General features: G+C 39.7%; 1 protein-coding gene across 1 annotated transcript in view; it reads left to right on the top strand.

The window, feature by feature from the left end:
- The window catches only part of Abca13 (ATP binding cassette subfamily A member 13), a 403,635-nt gene that overhangs the window by 192,779 nt on the left and 183,104 nt on the right, over nt 1-27,752 (top strand). The window contains exons 39-41 of the mRNA XM_051164717.1: nt 3,453-3,610; nt 5,048-5,278; nt 23,829-23,934. Coding sequence (XP_051020674.1) covers nt 3,453-3,610; nt 5,048-5,278; nt 23,829-23,934 — 495 coding nt within the window. The remainder of the gene's footprint in view (nt 1-3,452; nt 3,611-5,047; nt 5,279-23,828; nt 23,935-27,752) is intronic.

Below are 27,752 nucleotides of genomic sequence, written 5' to 3' on the forward strand. Positions count from 1 at the left end.
TCGGTCCAGTTAGATCTGGCCATAAGTACATGGGGATGGAGCCATCCACCAGAGTACAGAAGACCTAGAAGTGGCCATCTCCTCAAGAAAGAATTATTTGGCCCACCCCAGCAACAACTGGCTTGATATTGTGCAGGTGGCCATGCTGCTGTGGGTTCATATGTCTAACGGCCATGTACAAGCGATGATATTTCACAGTTTTCTTCCCTACCCTCTAGCTCTGTCTTTCCTGAAACTTTAGCTGATAGAACATTTAAGGTTTAAATATTCAGAATGGACAGATGCCATACAAGTCTGAGAAAAAGATAGTCTGCATTAAACTCTGCTGATACACCCTTTGTTGTTTAATGATGATTATTCTCATCTTTGGGAGACTCTGGAACTGTTGCCGTACTGATTGAAGTACAAAATTAATAGTCTGTAAGAAGATTAGGCAGACAGTAGTAAGAGGAAAACATGTCTTCAAAGATGAAAATGTATAGCCATTCCTGTAAACAGCCTGAAAGCTTCTGGCAACTGGCACAGCTCAGGGAGGAAGATTTAAGACCCTGTGAAAACAAATGTCACCTGCTGAGTAGAAAAGAGACTTCCCAACAGTGCACTGTGCACCGGTGTTCAATCTACTGGGACTCTCATGTGTGCTTCTTGCTTTTTGGTGCACAGTGTGAGGTTTTGATCAGCCTTGGCGCCAGCACATCAGTGTCTCCTATGGAAAGATCAATAACAAGGCAGAGACATCAGAGCAAGCTGGAACATCACAACCAAATGCCTGGACCAGGTCTCAGATTGGCTAGAGATGGCCAATCTCCTCTAAGGTTCAGTTTTCTCTTCCAAAAGGAGACTTTCTTAACATCTCATTGGAATCTCTGTCTCTTTCTCTCTGTGTCTGTCTCTCTCTGTGTCTCTGTCTCTGTCTGTCTCTGTCTCTCTGTTTCTCTCTGTGTCTCTCTGTCTCTCTGTCTGTCTGTCTGTCTCTCTCTCTCTCTCTCTCTCTCTCACACACACACACACACACACACACACACACACACACACACACACCAGGCTTTCAAATGTATTTTTTAAAACAATATTTTTATTGATTATTATAAAATTTCACATAACATACCCTGATCACAGTCATTCTCCAGTTCTCTCAGGTCCAGTCCCCACCATTGTGACTTCCTCTAAAACAAGGAAAAAGAAAAAAGAAGAAAAAGGAAAAGAAAATACCAAGCCCAATTTGTACTGCCCATTTGCCACTGGAACATGATCAAACTCCCAGTGGGCAGCCCTGAAAGAAAACTGAGTCCTTTCCCACCCCAACCCCTGCCAGAAGCCATCAACTGCAAAGAGCTACACATACACTTCTGTGTCCCCATCACAATTTTCAAGAGTTCTCTTCCATGACTTCCTGTCTAGACTGTTTCTTTTTATGGCGATAAATATTTAGGGAGACATTGTCACAGAAGCCTTCTATGTCTCAACTGTGAGTCTGTAGCCACCAATACCAGGGCACAAAAAGCTTCTTCTATAAGGGGTCAACGAGCTGTTTGCAAAAATGCATGGCTCAGTTCTGGTGTATGGATCCTTCATACATGAGAGGGTACCATCATTTTAAAAACACACAAGAGGTGAATTCAGGGAATGCAACTTTTGGGAAGAGTGTCTGGATAGGGTGGGCTGCACCACCGGAAACAGAAAGGTACAATAAGATAATGGCTTGGGAGACTATCCTGTGAGAGAGCAGCATCTCAGGTTCCTGAAAAATCTGCCAGGAGCCATCATGAATCAAGAATCCATGACTATGGTTCAAGTTCCTTGGGAATTATTCACTTATCTTTTCCAGCTTTAGTAAAGTGTACATATGGCATGATGTTTGATTTTATATGCATAAAGAGAATATTAAATCTGGTTCACATGCTCATTACCTTACAACTGTATGTAGTGTGTGTGTGTGTGTGTGTGTGTGTGTGTGTGTGTGTGTGTGTGTTGTATTGAATGACTAACCTTTCTGTAATTTTCCCATGCTCAATGAATACAGCCATTAGGCTGTATAACAGGTTTCCAGAATGTGCTACCTTGTATAACTGAAGTAATTTAGCCAATGTCTCTGTTCCTCCTTCTATCCTCTCAGCCCCTTACATTACCCTTTTGCCCTTCATTGCCACTGAGAATATGGACTGAGTGGACTTCTGTTTTTGGACTATTGTATGGCCGCGCATCTGAACTGCATTATCAGGGTAACAAATCTGCCTCTGAAGTTTTTAGGTCAGGCAATGAGCACATTTTTTTTAGCATCCAGAGACAAGAATACAAAGATATTGCCCATGGTCTTTGTAATACATCTGTGTGAAAACTGGCACTGGGCACTCCACTCTCTGTTGTTCTTTGCACTATGTTTCATTGTTTCCTTCTAGATGGATTCTAAAAGTTAATTGGAAGCCAAACACTGTGGACTGACCCTGAGCAAGCATAGGGATGAAATAGGTGTATTGCTGTGGCCTTGAAGTTAGTGATCTGTAGACCAGACTGAAATACCAATTGAGATACAGCTAACAAAACAAAACAAAACAAAACAAAACAAATGAAACAAAACAAAAACCAAAACCAAACTACAAATAAAATCAAACCAAGCAATAATAAGAACAAAACCTAAGGAGAGAACAAAAAGATTAAGACACTTGGTCTTTTTTTTCCTTCTCCTTTGTTTAAAAACATGAAATGAAGTAGAATTCAAATCAAAGTTGTCATTCTCTATTTAAATTTTTTTCTTGAAACCGAAGTCCATGAATATGTTAATTCTATTTGATAGAACAGCTGAGTGAGGCTCAATTTGATCCAATGAAAGAGTGGCTAAGAGCAAGAACAGCACCTATTTATACAATGGAAGTAACTTCCCTCAAATACCTTTAGTTTCTCTGTTCTCCTAAGGTAAACCTGAATCTTTTATCTCCACAAAGAAAGATACATTCATTGTAGGCACATGTGAGCTTAACATGCATTTCTGGGGAGGGATGTCGCAGTGCTGGACTAAGCCATCTGTCCCCTAAGAAGGCCCACAACTCAAGCTTCCACCCCCAGCTCCCACACTTGTCTCGCACATTCTTGTGGTTCAAGGTTTCTGAGTGATTTCTAGGATGAAGTGAATATTTGGATGCTATTACATCTAAACCCTGGAAAACAAAGATGCTGAATTCAGGGCCTTTATTTCAAATCTGTTTCTCTCTTTCTGTCTGACAATGAGGGAGGGCATGGAGGGTTTGTGAAAGTAGTAATCATCATGAGCTTTTGGGCAACTGTAGAGAACAACTTTCATAATCTCTAGTTCTCAAAGTAAACTTGCCTAGGTTTTCCCACAGCCCCATTCCAGTCTCCCCTATTTAAAACACTGGCAGCTCTCTTTCAATTCACCATTCTTAAGAGAGGGCCTTTGCCATGCCGGTTCTGATTCTCCCTGTGCTTGGACACAGGTCGCACAATCATCTTCACAACCCACCACCTGGATGAAGCTGAGATGCTCAGTGACCACGTGGCTGTTCTCCAGCAGGGGAGGCTCAGATGCTGTGCTCCTCCTGCAGGCCTGAAGGAGACCTATGGCCAAGGACTCACCCTGACGCTCACCAGACAGGTAAAAAGCGAAGCTCTTTTGTTTCACGGTGGGAAGCCCTGCCCCATCCATGTCACCCAGAACAAAGCATGACACTCATACAAAAGCTGTGCCTTTTGTGCACAATATCCCAGGAGGCTGAATAATTTGTTTCTGGCCTGAGCAGAGGGGTATCCTTTGTGAACCCTCCAGTACATTTGATCTTATAGGAAAAAAAACGTGAGAGGGACCAGAGCGATGAGATAAGTCCCAAGAGCAGCTGTCAGGAAGCATGATGGCTGAGGTGGTCTAGAAATCATTCTGTCAGAGATACTCCCTTGTTAGTGTAGAGGCAGAGCAGTAGGGAGATGGAGCAATTAGGGTCAAGGCCTGAGAGATCAAACCTATGTCACATCTGTAGGTACCATTGCTTATTGTCAACCAGGACAAAAGTGGGAGGGACCCTGGGGTTAGAATCCAGAAACTCACTACCCAGGTCTTCATGACTGTCTTATCCTTGGTGACCTTCAAAGAGTCTGCCTTTGAACTCCTTTGACCCATAATGTCTCTTTGCCTTTTGTCTAGTTGAGGTGATTATATTGCTAATCAAAGAGGGCCCCCTTCTCTTTAGCTAGGAAGCCTAGTTCTCATGTTAGGATACTCATACCTATTCTCTGCAGGACAGCTGCTAGGATTTGGGTCTCCATGATTCTTCTGGGAAGGAGAGCATCTCTCTAATATAGAACCGGGGGGTGGGGGGTGAGGGCTGGCTATAGGGCATTTGGAACCAATATGGGCACGTGGGTCAAAAGTAAGATTACCAGGTTTATCACTGTAGATTTGTGTTTTACAGAATAGAAGAAAATGGGATTGGAGCATGGCTCAGCCTGTAGAGTGTGTGTCTTGCAAACATGAGGCATTAAGTTAAAATTCCAGGGTGATGGCATGCCCCTGTAAACCCAGTGCTGAGAGGCCAACACAGAAGAATCCTTGGCACAGACTGGCCAGCCAGTCTAGCATAACTAATGAGCTCCAGCTTCAATAAGACTTACTTACTTTGTTTCTTTCTTTCTTCCTTTCTTTTTGGTTTTTCGAGACAGGGTTTCTCTATGTTACCTTGTCTGTTCTGGACTTGCTTTGTAGAGCAGGCTGGCCTCGAACTCACTGCGATTCACCTGCCTTGCCTCTGCCTCCTGAGAGACTTTCAAAGGAGACAGTTTTCCTAAGAATGACTCTGGGAGTTGTCCTCTGGCTTCACAGTGGTGCACATATGCCTATGTGTGCATACACATATATCAAAAAAAGAGGAGAAAATATGTAACATATCATTGAAAATGCCCCCTCCTGCTTAAATGCAGCAGCCTATCCTTGTTTTGAAATAGAATTGTGAGATAATACATTTATGGGTATATTGTTCAAGACCTCTATGTTTGGACTGGTCTTATTTACTGCTTTCTTACCTCTTTCTTTTCCTGGTAGCTCTCTGTTCTAGAAAGGCAGGAGCCCAATGATCTGGCTCGTGTTACATCTCTGATTCAGGTCTATATCCCACAAGCATTCCTCAAAGATAGCAGCCAAAGGGAGCTGACCTACGCCATTCCCAAGGATGCAGATAAGACCTGCTTCAAGGGGCTCTGCCAGGCCCTGGACCAGAACTTACAGTACCTGCACCTGACAGGGTATGGGATCTCAGACACCACCTTGGAAGAGGTACGTGCTTATAAATCCATACATATATAGTCATGGTTTATGTTTCTGAGGCCAGTTCCATATTCAGGGAAACATGTGAATGGGGAGAGACGGAGGCCATTGTATGTATGTATTTATGATTTATTTTCAAGCTCTGATTAGGAGAGTGTATCAATTACTTTTCCCGTTGATGTGATCAAATACCCATGATGAGAACAACTTAAGGGAGATGGGGTTTATTTTGATTTACAGTCCCAGTAACTATATACAGTCTGTCATGGAGGGGAAGTCATGGCAGTGGGAGCTTGAGGCAGCTAGTCACATGAAATTCACAATCAGAAAGAAGAGAGTGATGAAAGTCTTAGCTGGAGTACTCCATGATACTCAGCCTGGATCCATACCCAAGAAATAGAGCAACTTACTTTCAGGATGGGTCTTCCCACTTCAGTAATCTGAATCAAGATAATCTCTGGTAAGTCTTCTCAGAGAATTATCTTCAAACTGATTCCAGATTCCATCCTGTTGACATCTGAGATTAATTTTCACAGTCACGTACAGTGGGAACCCAGACAAGAATTTAACATACGCCATGGGCAACTGCTATTTAAGCAAATAGCATTCTTATATTGGAGATATGGGGTATGTTTGGTCTGGAATCTGTAGATGACCAGTCAATCTTCAGTAGTAGAGGCGCCTGGCTTCTCTCCATTGACTTCTGTTTGGAAGCTATGGTCACACAATGGGTAAACAGACAGGTGTCAGGTCTTCTGCTCGCTCCCTCTTTTAAGTTACCTCTTTACTTTGATACCTGGTGTTGTCAGTTTCTGGCACTGAACTGAGAGCACTGACTATACTGTGCATTCCCAGTGGCCAGCCAAGAGTTGTTCATATTTTCTTTGAAGGAGAACTCTGGGCTCTTTAACCCAATTGAAGGTAATTCTTGTGTGGGCCCCTAATATTAAGAGATAAATGTAAACTTTAATTCTACTTTGTTATTAGCTATAGAAAGTGCTGCAGATTAAAAACTAACAGAAGGACAGAAAATTAAAGTTGAAATAGCTAGGAAGCATTGTGCTAGCCTCTGTAATTTATTAGTTTTAGGAATAATACTAGTGCCCAGTCATTTTTCTTATTTCTTTTCTTTTCTTTCTTTCTTTCTTCCTCTTTGTTTTCTTCCTTCCTTCCTTCCTTTTTTTAAGGTTATTATTAGTAGGCATTAAAAGTCTGAACCACATATCAGGAACTTGAGATAACTGTGAAACATCCAATTTTCTAGGGTAGAGTGAGCATTAGAATTAATTTAAAGGTAAAAGGCAACCCTTGGGAAATAATTCAGTGTATATATGTCTCCCTTCATTGGCAGTAGTAATGTTAGCCTCACTTCTGGGACCCATATTTAACTACGGCCAGTAAATGTAGCCCTGCATAACTACATGTTGTGGTTGGTGAGGGGGAGGAGGAGGAACAGTGAGAAAGTGAGGGAAGAGAGGGGCAGGAGGGAGAAATCATACTTAAATAATTTTATTATAGTGGCTTGTTATAATTATTCTTTGATTTTATTATTAACTGTTGCTGTTAATTTCTTGTTGTGCCTAGTTTATAAGCCAGACTTTACCTTAATCATGAATTAGGAAATAAAAGTAAAATTACAGGTCCTATACCTGTGGGTTTAAATAATTACAGGTTGTGAGTATTCAGAAATAGCCCGGTGTCTGCATTGAGTATTGCAGACCTTTTATTGTCATTGTTCCTCTGGAAATTAGTATAGCAATTATTTTACTCATAGCATTTACCTTGTGTTTGGCATGACATATTGTCTAGGAATGTGTTGTTGTATATTGTAGAATATCAGGAGGTTAAATACAATTACTATACCATTTTCTATAAAGGGCTTGGGCAACTCTGGATTTTACTCTCTGTCTATATTCATCCTCCATGAATACTTACTGACAACTATTTGTCTGTAGAATTCAGGCTTCATTGTTGCTTTTGGAATGCATCCTCCATGGGCAAGGGAGGACCACTAAAGTCCCTAACTAATAGCAGTCAGCATATATTTTGTCTGAAGTCATATTCATAGATGAATATAAAGCAAGACAATTTATAGAATTGTAAGGTACTGGCTTTATATTTAGAATGCATTTTTAAAAACTCCTTAGAGATTGTATTATTTCTATTTCTAAGTGATGAATCTGAGCCTTGATTGACTACTTTTTTTACCTCAAGTCATACAGGTTATAAATGATGGATCTGCATGTGGATTGAGGCTCTCTGAGAATGAATTACATGTTTTGAAAATGTTTGGTCTGTGACAAGCTGGAGATCTAAGAGTGGGTTGGCCTCTAGGAGGATATATGGGTGACTCTCGTTGATACTAGCAGTAGTAGAGGCCATGGAGACTGAAGAGGTTACCTTCTAAATAGACAGGACTCTTAATGATGGAGGGGAGCATCACATCCTAATGGCTATCATTCAGAAACCAAACAACAAATGGTGCAGAGGATGTGGGGGAAGGAACTTTTTATATTGCCAATAAGAAAGTAAATTAGTGCAGGCACTATAGAAATGAGTGTGGGTATTTGTCAATATAACTACCATGTACCACTTGTGGGTGTATACCTGAAGGGCGTTAAGTCCTATATGCTATGATAATATGATACCAGAGAGACACTTATATATCTGTGTTTACTGAAGCACTATCTATAGCAGCAATATTAAGGGACTAGTGTAGGTGTCCATTAAGTGATAAATGTCTTGAAAAATCTGTGCCACATGTACATACTGTATTTTTATTCAGATGATAAAATTATTCCATATGTAGGAAAATGGGGGCATCTAGAGATCATTATACTAAGTAAAACAATCTATACTGAGAAAGAATGATGTTTTCCTCTCTTATTAAGAATCTAGACTTCAGGAAAAATACTGGAAAAGAGGCAGGAAATTATTTAGGAGGAGAAGAGGCACCAAGAAAGTGAGTGAGGGTAGGAGAGAGTCATGCAGAATGAATTTGAAGTATGCAATGTATTTGAATGACAATGTCATAAATGAAGATATGCTTATAAAACCTACAAACAGACATAAGAGAAACAGAACAGTTTGCATTGGTATTCTGAATGTGAAAAAAATAATGGTTATGACTTGGACGAACTAGTCAAAATGGTAATGCCTCCTGCCATCTGTGGGGAAACTGTCACTTCTTTGGAGTGACAGTGGAATTTAATCACATCCCTGCTACAAAGTTCACTTGATCTTCATGGACTTTTGATAGATTAACAGTCTTCCCTGTGCCAAAATAGAAGACCAGGGCATATCTGAGCTTTCTTTTCCTCCTACTGCGTGAGTTGGGATTGCATGAATCAGCCGTCCTCCCTGAATGCATTTTACAGGCTTGTGGCTAACTGAACTACACACTCAGATGTGACTACATCACCAACTGTCACCACTTCTGAAGTTTGGAAAATAAGTCCAAATGTTGGACAAGAAGACTAGTATCTGAATACCTGGGACCCTGAGCCAACACATGTCGCTTTCCCTACAGACATAAAGTACTGCCACCTTCAACTGTTGCTTTATATCCTAGGTCTTTTGGACTGGAAGCAGGAGCTGTTCTTAGTCTCTATGTTTACTGCAAGGTTTGCTGTTTTGTGTTGTGCAGTCCTGAGAAACTGAGTTCAGCTGCTGCTTAGCCTAGGACAGGAGACCTTATGCATGTTGGAGACAGGAGATGAGTTAGTTTTTTAGATGGACTCTTACCATTGAAATAACATATTAACCTTAATACTCAGATACTTATATACTGTTGTACCTGTGTGTCAGGATCATGTAATTAGAATTCTATTTATTTAATAAAACAGATATTAGGAATCCTTGTTAATATTTATAAGTAAGAAAAGTGAAGCTTTGGGGAATGCTTTCTTTTGATGCCTTATGAGTTTAAGTACTTTAAAACAGTGAGGCAGGTCTTCATCTTCTGGGTGAATGCTTAGCTCTGACATGCTTGGTTAATTACTGTGGTTTAAGGTCTTCATCTTCTGGGTGAGTGCTTAGCTCTGAGATGCTTGGTTAACTACTGCGGTTTATGTAATTTATCAATGCTATTGCAAGGAGAGGCCCAAGAAAGGTTGATGGGTATAATTTTCAGTGAAAGGCACTTGAATAAGATGATTCTATGCTGTCTTTTGTAGGTATGTTCCTCCTTTCATCTTTTATGTCAGACTCTCAGGTCTGGTTAGGTTTTCAGTCACATGCAAAATTAAAGTGGAAAGTGTGCAGGAGCTAGGAGGGCCAGACCCATTGGCTGTGTGCTCATTTTGCTTTTGTTATTCACATAAGCAGAATTTTTTCCTGGGCCATTTTCTCTTTTCATAAGTGTTATTTTCAGCACAGGTAAGGTAAATTAAAAAAAGAAATCCACCATGGTGGGCTACAGAATGCTACAGCCTGTTGAGACTAAAGCCAGTGTGGACACAAGGGTCAGTCAATGTTATACTATTGTATTATTCTTGTTATTTTATTGTTATTATTATTATTAATTATGTTCAGAGTTTTATGCTTTTGGAATCTTCTATATAGAAGTCAGAACTGAGTTCTATGTTTTCTTTCCCCACCTCTAAGTAGCTTTTATTAGAAAAACCAAGAAACTTTTAGTAAAATAAAATATAATGAGACAAAACAAAAATTAACACATCAAAGGAGGACAAGGCAAACAGAAAAAGAGTCTACGAAGAGGCACAAGAGAGAGACATATATGCAGAGATCCACTTGTTTGTCACTCAAGAATCACATAAAAATACTAAACTGGGAGTGTACTGTGAGTTGTGCAGGTGTTGCTGTTAGTAGAAATCCCTTGCTGTCAATTTGTGGACAGTAACCTCTAAGTCTTAGCAACTGCCTGGGTTGCTTGGAGGTTACCACAGTACTGCTTTGGCCAACAACTCAATTAGATGTAACCTAATCTCAGTACTGGAAACTTCATTTGGTGACCAGAGATGTCCATTTGGGGTTCTGGATTCCCCCCATTATCTGGTGATTTCATTTAGATAACTTTCATATATGTAGAAATTTACAAAGCTTCCTTTGCATTAGATTTCAATACTATCCCTCAAAACTTAATTTTAACTGTCTTTCCCTGTATGCCCTTTCTCATCTTCCTCTTCATCCCTCTCCATACTTGATCCTCACATTCCAGTGTCCCTCATCCTATTTATTCATCCTTCCATTCATCCATAACTATTTTATTTACCTTTCCTCAGAAGTTCTATCTCCCCGCTACCCTAGGTCTCTTACCATATACTTGATTTCTGTGGTTCTATGGATTATAGGTTGGTTATCATGAACTTAACAGCTAATATACACTTATAAGTGAATAGATATCATACTTGTCTTTCTGAGTCTGTTACCTCACTCTGGATAATTTTTTTTCTATTCCCACCCATTTACCTGTGAATTTCCTTCCTTCCTTCCTTCTTTCTTTCTTTCAACTATTGAGTAATCATCTATTGTGTAAGTGTACTGTGTTTTCTTTATTCATTCCTATATTGGGGGCCATCTAAGTTGTTTCCAATTTCTGACTGTTATTAATAGAGCAGCAATGAGCATGGCTGAGCAAGTGTCTCTGTAGTAGGATGAAGTATCCTTTCGGTATATATCCAAGAGTTGTATAGATGTATCTTGAGGTAGATTGATTCCCATCTTCCTGAGGAACCATCACACTCATTTCCATATTGACTGCACAAACTTTAAGTCCCGCAAACAATGGATAAGTGTTTCCCTTGCTCCACATCCTTGTCTACATGACCATCATTTGTTTTATTAGTCTTAGCCATTCTGACTGTTGTAAGATGAAATACCAAAGTAGTTTTGGTTTGCATTTCCCTGATGGCAGATGTTGAATACTTCTTTAAGTGTTTCTTAGCCATTTGAATCCCATCTTTTGGGAATTCTCTGTTTAGGTATGTATCCATTTTAAAATTGGATTATTTGTTTTCTTCATATCATTTTTTGAGTTCTTTATATATTTTGGATATTAGTCCTCTATCAAATGTATAGTCAGTAAAAAAAATCTTTTCTCCTTCTTTGTTCAAATGATAGTGCCCTTTGCCATGCAGGAGTTTTTGTAGTTTTGTGATGTGCCACTTATTAATTGTCAATCTTAGTGTCTGTGCTAATGGTGTGCTCTTCAGAAAGTCTGTTTCTGTTCAATACATTCAAGGCTATTTCCCAGCTTCTCTTCTATTGGGTTTAGCATATCTGGTTTCATGTTGAAGTCTTTGAACTATTTGGAGTTAAGTTTGTGCAGAATAATAGTATGGATCTATTTAAATTCTTTAACCTGCAGCCGTGCAATTTGACTAGCACCATTTGTTGAAGATGTTGTCTTTCCCCCCTAATGTGTATTTCTGGCTTCTTTATAAAAAAAATAAATCAGGTGTTTGTAGGTGTGTGTGTGGTTTTACGTCTGGGTCTTCAATTTAATTCCATTGCTTGACATGTCTGTTTTTGTGCAAATACCATGCTGTTTTTATCACCATACTTCTGTAGTACAACGTGAGACCAGGAATGCTGATACCTACAGCAGGTATTTTATTAAAAGCATTGTTTTCTCTATTCTGGATTTCTCTGTTCCCATATTTGCTACATAGTTTTATGTCAACTTGACACAAACTAGAATTATCTGAAATAAGGGAATCTCAACTGGGAAAATGCCTTCATAAGATCCAGCTGTAGGGCATTTTCTTAATTAATAGTCAATAAGAGAGGGCCCAGCTCATTGTGGGTAGTCCCATCCCTGTGCTGGTGGTCCTGGGTTCTATTAGAAAGCAGACTGCACAAGCCATGAGGAGCAAGCCAGTGATCAGTACCGCTCTATGGCATCTGCGTCAGTTTCTGACTCCAGGCTCCTGCTCTGTTTGAGTTCCTGTCCTGACTTCCTTCTATGATAGCCTACCATGTATAAGTGTAAGCTATATTATCCCCCTTCCTCCCCAATGTATCTTGGTCATGACATTTAATTACAGCAATAGAAACATTAAGACACCACATGAAGCTGAAAATTGTCCTTTAACAGTCTGTAAAGAAATGTGCTCCAAATTGGATATTGCGGATGGCATTAAATCTGTAGCTTGATTGTTTTGGTAGCATGTTTTTGTTTTGGTTTTTTTGTTTTTGTTTTTTTTTTTTTGGTTTTTTTTTTTTTGTTTTTTTTACTATATTTACCTTACTAATCCATGAACTGAGGAGATCTTTCCATCTTTGGATGTCTTATTCAATGTCTTAAAGTTTTTATAATATAAGTCTTTCACTTGCTTGGTTAAAGTTGCTCCAAGATATTTTATATTATTTGATGTTATCATGAAAGATGTTTTTTCCCCAGGTTTCTTTTTCATTCTGTTTGTCCTTTGATGTAGGAGGGCTACTGATTTTTTTTTTTTTTTTTGAGTTAACTTTGTATCCAGCTATTTTGCTGAAAGTGTGTCTCAGCTGTAGGAGTTTCCTGGTGCAATTTTTAGGGTCACTTATGTATATACTATTATGTCACCTGCAAATAAAGATACTTTGACTTTTTCATTTATAATTTGTATCTCTCCATATCTTTTAGTTTTCTTATTGCTCTAGCTAAGACTTCAAGTACTATATTGCATAGGTATGGAGAGAAGGGACAAACTAGTCTTATTCCTGATTTTAGTGAAACTGCTTCTGGTTTCTCTCCATTAAGTTGAAGTTGGCTATGGATTTGCTATAAACTGCCTTAGTTATGTTTAGGTATGTCCCTTGTATCCCTAATATTTCCAGAAGTTTTATCATGAAGGGCTTCAGATTTGTCAAAGGTGCTTTCTGCATCTAATGAGGTGATCATGTGGTTTTATCTTTCAAATTGTTTATATGATTACATTTATCAGTTTATGTATGCTGAATCATCCCTGCATCTCTGGGATGAAGCCTACTTGATCATATGAATGATAATTTTCATGTGCTTTTGCATGTACTTTGAAAGTATTTTATTGAGAAAAATTTCATCTATGTTCATATGGGAAATTGGTCTGTAATTCTCTCTTTGTTAGGTCTTTATGTAGTTTAGGTACCAAAGTTACTATGACCTTGTAAAGTGAATTGGGCAATATTCCTTCTGTTTCTATTTTGTGAAATAATATGAGGAGTGTTGACATTAATTCTTCTTTGAAATTCTGGCCCTGGTATTTCTTTCTTTCTTTCTTTCTTTCTTTCTTTCTTTCTTTCTTTCTTATCTTTTTTGTAGACTTTTAATTATTACATTTATTTCTTCTTTCAATATATTTTATTAATTTATTCATATTACATCTCAATTGTTATTTCATCCTTTGTATCCTCCCATTCCTCTCTCCCTCCCATTTTCCCCTTACTCCCCTCCCCTATGACTGTGACTGAGGGGGACCTCCTCCCCCTGTATATGCTCATAGGGTATCAAGTTCCTTCTTGGTATATTACTTTTATTTCATTAGAGGTCCTAGGCCTGTTTGAATTGCTTATCCACTCTTGGTTTAACTTTGGAAAGTAGTATGTATTGAGAAAATTATTCATTTCTTTTAGATTTTTCAAATTGATGGAATAAAGAATTATTGTTATTATTTTAAATGTATATTTTATTTATTATAATTTATTCACATTACATCCCTTCCATCTTATCTTCCCACTCCCACCTTCCCTCCCTCTTCTGCTTATTACCTTCCCCTAGATCTCTGATGGGGGAGCCATCTTACCCCATCTGTCTGGCAGCAGCTTATTAGATCTCATCAGGATAGCCTGCATCCCCTTCCTTTGTGTGCTGGATAGGCTGTCTTGCCAAAGGGCAGTGACCAAGTAGTAGGCACCAGAATGCATTCAGCAGCAGTCCCACCTCAGTCCTCCATGTGGAAAATCGGCATTCCATTGGTTACAACTGACTAGGGGGTCTTGCATGCATTGTCCTTGGATGGTGCATCAGTTTGTGCAGGATCTCTGTATCCAAATCCTCAGGCCTTGATGGTCTACCTGTGGACCTCCTGCTCCTTCTTGGACCTTGCATCTCCCCATTCTTCCCTACAATTCTCAGTGCTCCCCTCAGAGTCTAGCTTCAAGTCCCAGTATCTGTCCTGATCCCTCACTGGGTGGAGTCTCTCAGAGGACATCTATGTTGGGCGAATATCCACTTAGAAGTGAATATATACCATGCATGTCTTTGTGGGTCTGGGTTAGCTCTCTTAGGCTGATTGTTTCTAGTTCCATCCACTTGCCTTGCAAATTTCAAGATTTCATTGTTTTTAATAGCTGAATAGTATGTATTCCATTATGCAAATGTATTACAGTTTCCTTATCCATTCTTTGGATGAGGGATATCTAGGCTGTTTCCAGATTCTGGCCATTACAAATAAAGCTGATACGAACATAGGTGAGCAAATGTCCTTGTTTTATGGTGGAGCATCTCTCACATATTCCCAGGAGTGGTATAGCTGGGTCTTGAGATAGAACTATTCCTAATTTTATGAGAAATCACGAGATTGATTTCCAAAGTGGTTGTAAAAGTTTGTACTTTGACCAGTAAAGGAGGAGTGTTCCTCTTCCTCCACATCCTCATCAGCATGTGCTGTTACTTGAGTTTTTGATCTTAAAAAGTTCTGAGAGGTTTAAGATGGAATCTCAGAGTAGTTTTGATTTGCATTTCCCTGATGACAAAGGAGTTTGAAAAGCTAAAAAGCTTCTGTAGGGCAAAGGACACTATCAACAGAACAAGGTGACAGGTTGGGAACAAATCTTCCCCACCCCTACATCCGACAAAGGGCTAATATCCAACATATATAAAGAACTCAAGATTCTAAACACCACCAAAGCAAATCACTCAATTAAAAAAAATGGGGTACAGAGATAAACAGACAATTCTCAACAGGGGACTATCGAATAGCTGAGAAACACTTAAATAAACACATTTTTTTAGAGGTATGCCTTTAGGATGATTTTCTGAATTTCATGGGTGTCTGAATATCTGTTGCTGTGTCCATTTTTTATCTTTAATTTTGTAATGTGTATCTTCTCCCTCCACTTTTTATTTTTCTATAGATTTGTCAATTTTTATTTTCTCAGGGAGCCAAAACTTTACTTCATTGATTCTTTGAGATTTTTGTTCCCTATTTTACTGATTTGGACCTGAGTTCAAATATTTCTTGTTGACTCTTTCTTTTGAGTGTGATTTCTTCTTTTTGACTTAGAGTTTTCAGATGTGCTATTAAGTTACTTTTTTGAGATCTCCAATTATTTTTCTTAAAGTAGGCATTTAGTGCTATGAACTTGCCTTTTGCAACAACCTTAATTGTGTTCCATATGTTTGGGTGTATTGTGCACTCATTTTTATTTACTTATAGAAGGCCTTTGATTTTTTTTCTTGACCCATCTTTATTTAGTTTTGAGTTGTTCGGTCTCTGTGAGTTTGTTAGCTTTTTCTGTTGTTTCTGTTGTTGTTGATGTTCAGCTTTAACCCATGGTGGTCAGATTGCATGCAGGGCTGTATTTCAGTTGTCTGCTGTTCTTAAATATCTCTATCCATATATGTATTTGTTCCCATACAGTGACATCTATGTTATCAGTTTATTGATTACATAGAGTGCATTGGATCCACCACTTTTAAACTCTAAGGATCTTTTATCCCTACTACCTTTTTAAAGGAATAATATACCTGAGTGAATCACATTTGCACATTATTTTATCTTTGTCCAGATTAATCTCCCCACTTTAGTCATCTTAACAATAGCTACAATAAGTAATGTAACAATTGCTCAATTGCTCTGGCGATGTTGCATACATTTCTTCAACTGCTTGTAGTGATTTTCTCCTTCCAGATTGTGTACGTGCTTTCCACATAATAGTCCTTAAATAAATATTGATCTGTTAAATCGAAAGTATTTCTTTTTGCCTCTCTCATACAGGCACATGTGTTTTTTTTAAATGTTACTTTTCTTAAGGGAAAGCATAGACAAGATTAAAAATACATAAAGTGCGTATGAGACTGAATGAAACACAGTATAGCAGTCTTTCTTTGGATTGGTTTGAGAAAGCTACCTTAATTTGCAAAAAGAGTAAGTGCCGTTAACGAATTTTCTTTTGTTTGGTGTAGTCTGTCAATGTCTCTTTACAGGAGCATTGATTGACTGCCTTCTACGGTGACTATCGACCCCCACTTGGACGGCTCTTTTGCGTGCTCTCTCTTTGTTTATCTGCATTTTGCCTGATCACTTTCTTGGACTTGAGAAAACTTGCTAGTCAGACTTTTTCTGACTCTGTGTGGCTGGAGAGCAGATTTCACTTTAAAATACTTTAACAAATAAATATGGCCTCTATATTCATATGTCGTAAAGTCGTTATTTGAAATTTGATTGTCCCTTAGTTTCATTAATAAACAATTGGCTCATGAGGTAAAGGCACTTGATTTCAAGCCTGACATCCTGAGTGTTTCTCAGGACCCAAATGGTAGAAAGACCTGACTCCAGGAAGCGGCCCTCTGACCTCTTAACACACTCTGCATCATATGCACACATGTGCACGCACAAACACACTAGACTTAGTAAAAAAAAAAATAGATGTATACACAACAGTCATTTTCAACTCTGGTGCTTGAAAATAAGGAAGATGATGGCAAAGAAGAGGTTAATTTATAGAGGATTGAGAACCAAGGACAGCCGGAGAGCTCAGCTGTACAGATACGGCTCACTTGCAGTGACTCTGAAGCCCAGCCACAGTTTCCGGTGTGATCCAAAAATGGTTAATTTTACCTATATGCTTTCTTTTGTTGTGTTCGTGTGATTTTATTTTTGCTCTTTTGAGACAGGGGCTAGGCTAGGACCTTATGATGTAGCTCAGGCTGGCCTTTTTGTTCATTTGAATATAATAATATTATAGAAAAATAAGTTGAGTGACTTCTTGCAGCCTGTCATGTTATGGAGAATGGGTGCCTTTTGTCCCTCTGCCAATATGGGTTTGAACCCCTGTGGCGTATGACTCATCAACCTTACATGAGGCAGCATACTGAGGCAGTCTGAACATGTGATAAAAATCAAGTCCAGAGTAGAATTTGATCTGTTTTTATTTTTTCCCTTTTCCTTTGTGGAAGTCATTTTCTAAGAATGAATAATTACTGTCTAATTTAACCACTGTAAATAGATATGGGTTTCAGTTTGGAAGAAAAAAGATGCATTCCAGAAGGCTGTAGATATGGTTCGGTGAGTAAGAGCATTTGCTCTCTAAGCATGAGAACCCAAGTTTGAATACCTAGCACCCATGTAAAAAAGCTGCTCATGCCTGCAAGTGCCTCTGACACCAGCTTTGGTGACAGAGACTGGCAAGTCACAAGAGCTTCCTGGACAGCCAGCACAGACAAATCACAAGGCTCTGGTTTAATAGGGACACTCTTTCAAGCCATAACATGGTGAGTGACAGATGGATAGACCGGAAGTCCTGCTTTGGACTCTGCTTGCACATGCATGAGCATGCTCACTGCACTCTCAGGAACATGTACAAAGCATACACACTGACAGTAACAATAATAAAGGTGAAGATGCAGTGCAGGCTTATGAGCTGCAGTCCATTGCATGCGTCATCAGTCATCGCCAGCAAGAATTCCCATTTCCTTCAAGTCCAAGACCTCAGGACTTCTGAACGCTGCAGAGTAGTCATGTGGCACCATGACCTTAATATAGGTTGTCCTACCTCCTTGTGAGTAGACGAGGCTATTCTACTTGGGTGGTTGTACAGAATATGCTAGGCATGATGCTATGTTGCCTTGCTCCTTACTGCTTGATGGAGCTGATCTGGTCAATGCTGGTCAGGAGAAATTTGGTCACTCGGGAGAAGAGCAGCATTTTGTAGTGAAAGGCTGTTTCCCTGATTTTCCTTCTTTATTTTTTGAAGACATACTTTTGGACTCTCTGACTTCTATTTTCCCCTACTACCATTTTTGGCACCTTCCGAAGTTGCTTGTATGAATCAACTGTTATTAGAGAACTTGCCCTGAGTTATTTTCATGATACTGTCACTTGTACATGCTTAAAGGATAACCATCTCTTTGATGAATTCTCTATCTTGATCAGTGTGACTCATGGATTCTACCATTCATTCTTTTCTATTTATTCATTTTCGCAATTCCTTACTTTGATGTTTAAACCTTACCAGTCTTGGCAATGACAGGTTCTTCAAGTTGGGTTTTGTGTCTTCTAAGAGTCCTTCTTTGAACAAATTTTACTATCTGCTAAGGGGAGCCGCCCTCCATCATAGTATGGGGGCTTAGCTGGGCTGATTTTCCAACAAGTCCTGGCTGTTGTATCTACTGGTAGAGAGGAAGTTGGTGGCCTTAGGTTCTGCCTTGGACAAAGCATACCATCTTAATTTTTTCTTCTCTTTGTACCTAAATATTGACATTGAAGAGATTAATTCTACTTAATAAAATTCACTTATATTTCCTATGTGATTGTTTGTTCCTGTCCTGTCTGACTGATAGTGAGAAACTTGATTCTTGTCTTTGATGTTTTTTGATTTCCTCTGACCTCCGGGTCACCTTTACAGTGCCCTTTTGGGAGATTCTGTTCCACTCAACCTCCAATTTATTCTGTCCTCAATATTAATATGGTCTCTCTATCAGTAGAAGAAAAAAAAGGAAGGTAGAGAAGAGAGCTTTTAGATTTTTTGAGAATGTGTTCTCTTTCCCTCTTTTTCTCTTTCTCTCCTTCCCTCCCTGCCTCCCTCCCTTATTTCCCACTCACTTGTTTATTTTCATCAGAAAACAACATACTTACTACTCTGAGGTGGCTTCAGGTTTATACTTAAGTCTTCTAAATTTAAAACACTCTCAAAGTCAAGCACTTCTGGCTGCTTGGCTGTGTTATAAGCATTGTAGTTTCAGTCCATCAGATTGGAGCCCTGGAGCCATATTTGACATTTTCTGTTGATAGAGACCCATTTTGGGGTGTGAGAGACCATTAGTCTGACCTAGAGTTAATGCTCTTATACGTTATATAACTTATCACACCCACCCTGTCCTGGGCAGATGAGCAGAGAAAGGCACTGCATTTCCCACCGTCAGGAGTTTGAGATTTGATTTGCTGAACGATGGCACCTTTTACTCAGCCCTCTGCCTTTCACTATCTTCAAAGTATCTGAGGTAATAGCCTGTCAATGTTCTCACTTCAAAGATGTTCTGATGGTGTGATAGGATCAACAATGGGTCTCGCCAAATGTCCATGTTCTAATTTCTGGACCCTGTAAATGTCATCTGCGTGGAACTTGTGATGAGGAGAAGCACCTATATTTTCTGCATGCACCTGAAGAAATAGGACTGTATTAGAGAGTTACAGAATGATCGGATGAGAAATGCTGACACCATGATACAGCAGCCAGCAGGCTGTACATGGAGCTGCAATCCAAAGCACAGAGGCTAGAGACTACGTTCTTCCTGGATTGTGGGGCAGGAAGTCCCTTTTTATATTATGACCTGCAAAATCATCAGGATGTGCTGTCCTAGGTTTCCAAGCCTGTGGTTATTATGACATGGCAGTCATTCCAGAGCTGTGGTGCCCCTGTGTGAAGACAGAGTGATGTCAGGTGCAACTTACTGCATGGTACAATAGAGGTACTTTAGCCAGAGTCCAGCATTTGGGGAAAATGCCTATTAAACTCTTGTGTATTATTTATCTGAGTTCTTTACACAGTGCTATCTTTTGCTTGTAAAAAGAAAAACAAGATGAAGAAGAAGAAGAAGGAAGAAGAAAAATTATATCACTTAGTAGAAAAAGGAGAAAGAATACAGACATGGTGCATTTTAGTTAAAGCTTGGCAATTCCATCTTTTCCAGTGTCATCGCTCAGCCCAACCCTGTTGTCATTAGCAGTCACGTCAGCCTCATCAGTTTCTCCAGCATCTGCCAAAGGCAGAGTGTGATGACCATATCTGGGGTATAGTCCATCACACTGACATTCTGAGAGTGGAATGCGCCTGGGGTCGGACACTATTTGCCAGTACCCTTTAAACAGAGAGTGCAGCGGATGAACCACTGCCCTCTAGCCCAAGGGATTGATAGCCCCATCAGTGCACTGATGACACTGGGCCACAGTAGCAGGCTTACACCCTGAAGCTTCTCTTAATTAAGGAGATGTCAGTCCCCAAATAAAGAATCTCTGAACTGTTGAATTTATTTTCCTCAAAAAAATAAAAGTAAATAAAGGACAAAAATATCTGTAGGCATTGCATTTAAAGCTATAGTTTTTTGTTTTGTTTTGTTTCTTTTGCTAGTTAGTATCTTTGATGTTTAACCTCACCATTGCATATTTCACAATCCATTCAGTTTGTTTGCATTTTTAAAGAGGGACCAGTGTGATCAATTGTGAAGACTTGTTTACTTGAGGGACCTGATATAATCTCAGTGAGAAGCAAAATACTAGACAAGGTGGGAGACGATTATCTAACCCGTTTGTGTAAAGATGGAAAGGTACGGGCAGTGTTTGGTCCATTTACACTGTCCTCTGGCCATTTTTCATCTACCAGTGATAGAAACAAACATCAAAAGGAGGGGATGAGGTACATGATTGTGATACTGTTTCAGGCAAAGGGCACAAATACAAGATGCTTCTTAGACTAGAAAATGTACCTGGGATGTTTGATGCTCATCTCCATCAGAGGACACCCTCTGCAGAGGCTCACACCTCCTTTATATCCATCTTGTAGGGGTGTCTGTAGAAGAAGGCCTTCCATAATATTACCTATAATGAGAATATTTTCATTAGTTTGCATCTCTTCATAAATGGAGAGATGAAGCAATATTGATTATCTTTAGTAGAAAATCTATGTCAAAGGATAAGGAATACTTTGAACTGGAAATGGGAACTTACAGTGCCAGAGCCCAGTGGAATGTTGAAAACCTTTTCATATACTTTGTTTTATTAAAGCTTGACTTTTTCTGCCCTGTTCTGGGTGTTTGGGTTCCACAAGACTGCTCCAAAGGGGAGGCTTGTAACAGCGGACTGACTGTTTCCATTTAGCATGGGTCTTACAGACCCAAACTGCAAAGGCAAATCCACTCCAGAAGCCTAGACATTTGCCTACATCATTCAGTTTCAAGTTATTTTAGGAAAACCAATCCTTCTGTTCTGTCCCTTGGGCTCTTTTGACATTTTAGTCAGTGTGCCTGCACCTAAGGAGAGTCAACAGTAGATGGTCCTCCTCACATCCTTCTGATCACGCATTTGCTGTGAGCTGGAGAAACACTCTGAACACAGCACCCAGAAACAGGCTGTGTGATAATTGTTCTGGTGCCATACCTAACTGCCATGTGAGAGTCCTGAGGGGAAACCCATTTCTTTCCTCTGCTTCTTTCTCTCGTATGTATGAACAACACACATGCATACATAGCATTCACAAACTTAAACACACACACACACACACACACACACACACACACACACACACACACACACATCCATCCGTGTAGGGTTTTGGGTTTTCTTTTTCTTTTGTGGCAATGAGAGATGGAAAGTTTAAAAAGGAGGCATGAAGATTGTTGTAAAATACCCCTATTTTTAATAAAAGTACATGTTATAGTTACATGGGACCAACCATCAAATAAACTTTTCTTTTAGAATAAAAGAAGATCTCACTCAATGAGCAAGTCTCAGCTCCCACTCTTGCTTCTAAGGTCATTCTGTGTGGATGTGATGAGTGAATAATTCTTGTGCCAATCCTCCAAGCCTTCATCTACAGTTGGTTTGAGAATTACATGATGAAGCGTGTCATGTGCAGGTGTCCTCTGGCAAGTCAGGATGAGACATCGTGAGCTTGTCATATGTCAGGCACGGTTCCCATCAGTCTCTCTTACAAATGCACTTACTGCTTTCAGTGGTTTTATAACATGTGCCTTATTAGTACTACTTTAGCTCACCAAAAAAGCCAAGTCACAGAGTGATGCATGGCTGGCATATATGCAACGGCGTTATTCTAAATTATTGTCAACACTATTTCTATTTGTAGTTGAGTGAGTGTGGTGGCTTTTCCTAAAGATCTTGCTGGGAATCCGAAGAGGTGTGATCTTTCAAATGAAGGAACTACCTAAGATCTGACAAAACCTCCTGACCTTGACCAGTGCTGAGGACGCAGCTTTTACTCAGTAGGAGTCTGTCCGAACTAATTAACCACATGAGGAGAGAGTATATACCTCTCCCCGTGGGCTCGCACACTTGCTTGCTCACTGATTCTGTCTCTGAGGCCCACTCCCTGTGTCTTCCCCTGTGGAAAGAGTCAGGCCAGGAGTATTTCAACAAATTCATGGCACTTTGTTTATTTAAGGGAATCAGACTCATGCTGCTGTTTATAGATGTCAGAAGTTCAAGAAGAGAGTGGACGTGCTGAGAGTGAGCTAGGTGTTGGGCAGGCAGTGAGACTAAGATCCTAGAAGTGGGGCCAGGGCCAGGGCCAGGGTCAGAGATTGTGTCTCTGTGGATGTTTTTGTAGTAGACATGTGTTGCAACAACAGGGATCGGAGCCTGTGTACAGACTTCACCAAGGCTACAGTGAGAGGGCACTGTGCCCTCTGAATTTTGGCTAAGGACATAGTGACAGCACAGATGCTGCATGCATCCAGGGTCTGCATGGAGCCTCTTCAGCCAGTGTCTACCAAACCTGGCCTGATGTGGTCATCACTAGTTTTACAGATGAGGCATTTTCATAGCCTAGGTGGTGAGCTCTGTGCCCATGGCCACAAGGTTGACCCAGCACTGGCAACGTCAGAGCCCGTGCCCTCTCCCACAGAGCTGTGTTGCTGCATGGCTGAGTATCTTTGACTTGTGTGGTGGGGCTAAAGAACCCCTCTCAGATGAATGCTTCTTGATGTACATTGGAGATCCTTAGTTCAGCTCTTCCTAAGTGCCCTTCAGATGCAGCCAAATACTTCATTGTCCCTAGCCTATCACAGAACCTGTTGTCTTGATTCATCCTCTTTTCCCTTCATTATATTTTTGTTTATTTGAGACTCATATCGGGGCTTAAACACAGCAAGCTTAGACTTCTTCCAGCTCTAGCTCAATAGTAGCACCAATAAGTCACAACTGAATATGGTGTTTCAGAACCCCCACATTCAGTGGGTAGTGTTTATAGATGGATTTGAAACCACCATAAATAGACCACATTATGTAAATGTGTGACTCCTGAGTTTATTTGAGATTTCTAAGATACTGCAGAGTAAGTTACAAACTCAAGTTGACCTGAGCATAGCTGTTATTTCCTGTCCTTTTCCCATCTAGTAGGCTTGTGGGGTTGACCAGCCTTGCTCACATGTATACCTGCTGCAGGCTCATGGCCTCACTTCAGTTAGGTCTGTATCCTATTGGAGGCCTACCAATTATATTATAGAGCCCTATAATATAATTTGAGTTACAATTAATTAAACGAATGACCAATGAAACATAGGGTGTGTTTGGTGTGTGTTATTATGACCTAAATGGGTGGTTGCAACAAAAGAATTGCAAATAAGTATACTTTGTGAAGAAATGTAAAATATGTGCATCTCCTTTATTTTAATTTTCAAAAGGTATTTTTGATGCTATTGCACGATACCAAGAAAAAGTCTCACATCACTCCAGAAACAGAATTAGAACCTCAGAATGAGAGACCTGCCGGACCCTCTTCTAGCCACTGTAAGTAGCACAACCTTTCATATTTCTGTTCAAGAAAAAAGGCTACCAACCTCATTTAATATCTGTTTTTAAAAGGCAGAATAGCAAGATCCTCAGGCTAGGAGCTTTGAGAAGATTTACGTCGGAGTTGGAGAGCGTAGACTTATAACCTGGCTTGCAGAGGGGCAAGCTCTTCTTTCTGAAAAAACATGATTTACTTATCAGAAAATTCTCAGTATATACAAATAGCATAACGAGCTGCGTATCTAGGTTTACCTTAGCCACACACAGACCAAAGCCACTTACCCATGGCAGTCCCTTGAGTTTATAAGGGGTAGCCATGGGCTACTAATAATGGGTTTATATAGCTTAAAAGAGCGCCGAAGATGAGACTTGTGTTCATAGGCCTGTGTCTAGGACTTGACACATAGACTTCCTTGGGCAGATATCAGCAACCGGACAAAATCCAGGCTTGGTTTCCATAGAAGGGACTATGGTTCTGGTTCAGTCCACTTCCTGTCACATGTTAACCAATGCTTTGGAGCCTGGCTCTAGAGATATAGAAGGCTAACACCTCCTCTTCAGAAACCTCAGACTTCAGAGACACAGACTTACCACCTGCTCAGTAGAACTAAGTGTAATATGGTGGTTGAACAGTGTGTTCTTTCTGGCACTGTTTGGATGTCACAAATGCCCCATTTCTTCTCATCCGCTTGGTAATGTCAGATAAAAGACACATAGATTGGTTGTCAAAATTAATGTTCAGTTTGTTTCTAACTATGGCTTTAATTTGCATTTTCCTAATGATGATGTCAAACATCTAATGTTTACAACATATTATTGAGATATAATTCTTATTGCCCACAGTACACCCATTTAAAACACACAATTCAATGTTTTTAATTCACATGCATTCATATGACACTCGATCTTGGACTGTTTTTATTGTTAATACTTCAAACAGAACATAATGTCACGTACCTATCCCTCTTGCCTTAAGAAACCTCAAGCATACATCTTATCTTTCCACATTAGCCTGTTGCTGACATTTTATGTGGATAAATGATATAGCTAGTCCTTTTGACCAGCTTCTATGAACACATTTTTCTTTCAGTTGCCAAGTAAAACCCCAATTGCACGTATGTACCACATTCTTCTATCCATTAATCAGTTGATGAAAACACTTGGGTTGCTTCCCTTTTTTGCCATTAGACTATGCCCCTAAAACTCATGTTTGGTGACTGTGTGTTTTTAAGTAGACATCCTATGAATAGAAGTGCTAGATCACATGCTTACCCACTCAAGATAGACTATCATCTAAGTGTTTATACCTCACATTTTTACTGGAAGCATGAAGGTTCCAATTCTCCCAATCCTCATCAATAGACTGATTAGCAGTGCTGTACATTTCTTCATGTGATTATTGCCTATTTATTAAATTTTTGAAAAAATGACTGTTGCAATGAATTGCATTAATATTTTATTTATTCCTTGATAAACTTATGTATACATTTATACAACATATCTTGGTCATATCCACACCACATTCTTCCTCCCACTTCCCTTTGCCCTCCAATACATCTCCATTTTCATGTCCTTTGTAATTAAAAGAAAGTAACCCACTGAGTCCAATTAGTATTGACCTTATTTTTATGGGTATGGGGTAATGCACTGAACATCAGCAACCTAATACTGGCCATATCCCTGAAATAAATTGATTCTCCTTCCTCCATCAGCCATTAATTTTCAAAAGCTCTTTAGCTAAAGAGGGTCTTTGGGGTCTCCTTCCCATCCATACCAGAACATTGTTTGGTTACTTTTATAACAGCAATGTCACCATTGCATCAGTGTACACATCTTTTCCTGAGAGGTCAGTGTTGCAGTATGCAAGCTCCAGTGCTGGGTAAAACCATTACCATTTTCTCCTCCTGTAACTGACATAGCATCTTCTGGCACTGTGATAGTCAGAAGGGAGGGGTTTTCTCATTGTATTACAGCTTGATTTCACTATGCCCTGCAAACAAAGGGGTATCTTCAGCATTAGGGTTTTATCATTTAGTTGTGGTTGACAACCAAGAATAATGGCAATAGAATGTGCTCTTTTGCATGGATTCTGGGCCTTCCTGACAACTTTGAAGAGGGGTATCCCTTATCTGTTACTGATATTTTGATTAGATAGCCCAGGTCTGTTGGGAATAGCATTGCTCATCCGTGCAGTATCATCATTCAAACTCCTTTAAGAATATATTATTTTGGAGTTCTGTTCAGGAAGTTGTCTCCCATGCTAATGAGTCCCAGGCTCTTCCCTACTTTTTCTAACACATTTAGTGTCTCTGGTTTTATGTTGAGGGCTTTACATCTGACAAAGGTCTAATATGCAAAATATATAAAGAGCTCAAGAAATTAAACTCCACCAAACCAAATAACCCAATTAAGAAATGGGGCTCAGAATTAAACAGAGAATTCTCAACAGAGGAATATCAAATGGCTGACAAACACTTAAAAATGCTCAATGTCCTTAGTCATCAGAGAACTGCAAATCAAAACAACTCTGAGATTCCATCAGAATGGCTAAGATAAAAAACTCGTGACAGCACATGCTGGTGAGGGTGTGGAGAAAGGGGAACACTCCTTAATTGCTGGTGGGAGTGCAAACTTGTACAACCACCTTGGAAATCAATCTGGTGCTTTCTCAGAAAACTTGGAATGTGGCTACATCAAGACCCAGCTATTTCACTCCTTGGGATATACCCTAAAGATGCTTTAACACACAACAAGAACATATGCTCAACCATGTTCATAGCAGCCTTATTTGTAATAGCCAGAACTGGAAACAGCCTAACTGTCCCTCAGTTGAAGAGTGGATAAAGAAACTGTGGTACATTTACACTATGGAATACTACTCAGCTATTAAAAACAAGGAAATCCTGAAAATTGTGGGCAAATGGATGGAACTAGAAATGATCGTAATGAGTGAGTTAACCCAGACTCAGAAAGACTCACATGGTTTATACTCATTCATAATCAAACAGTAGCCCAAAAGGGATGTCCCATGAAAGTCTCCATTTACCAGGAGATTGGAATAGATGCAGGGACCTCCTATTGAGACTCTAGGTCAGAGAAGTATTGGAGAATGGGGAAATAGAAGGATCCAGAGGGTCCTAGAAAGCTACAAAAAACCATCATGATGGGCAGATCTGGACACAGGGGGTCTGCTCAAACCACTGCACCAACTAAGGACAATACTAGCAGTAAACATTGAACCCCTGCTCAGATCTTCCCAATGGACAGCACATTCTCCACAGTTGGGTGGAGAGTGGAGACTGACTCTGACATGAACTCTGGTGTCCCATATTTGACCACTTCCCCGTGGTGGTGAGGCCTCGTGGCACTCAGAGAAAGAATAGGCAGACTACCAAGATGAGACTTGATAGTCTGTGACCATGAGGTGGGGGAGGAGGTCCCCTTCTGTCACAAACCTAGGGGAGGGGAATAGTGTAAAAGAAGGAGAGAGAGAGGAATGGGAGGAGATAAGTAAGGGGATAACAACTGATATATAATCTGAATAAATTAAGAAAAAAGAAAATATTATTTTAAATTAGCTTTAAAAATAGTGGGTCTATGTAGAGCATTTCCATACATCTTATACTTGTTTGATCTGCCACTCTTTTCCCAAATTAATTTTCAAGCTGTTGTTGGCTGTGAGGAGTTCTTCATACTTTTATGGATATAATTCATGTATAGCTGATATTTTATGAATGGAGTCACCTATGCATCTCTATCATGTCCATTTGTGTATAGACATTTGCCTTCAACTTCAATTCGGCTTGGCTTTACTA

The sequence above is a fragment of the Acomys russatus genome, chromosome 22 (genome assembly GCF_903995435.1).
Source record: "Acomys russatus chromosome 22, mAcoRus1.1, whole genome shotgun sequence".
Classification (NCBI taxonomy): Eukaryota; Metazoa; Chordata; class Mammalia; order Rodentia; family Muridae; genus Acomys; species Acomys russatus.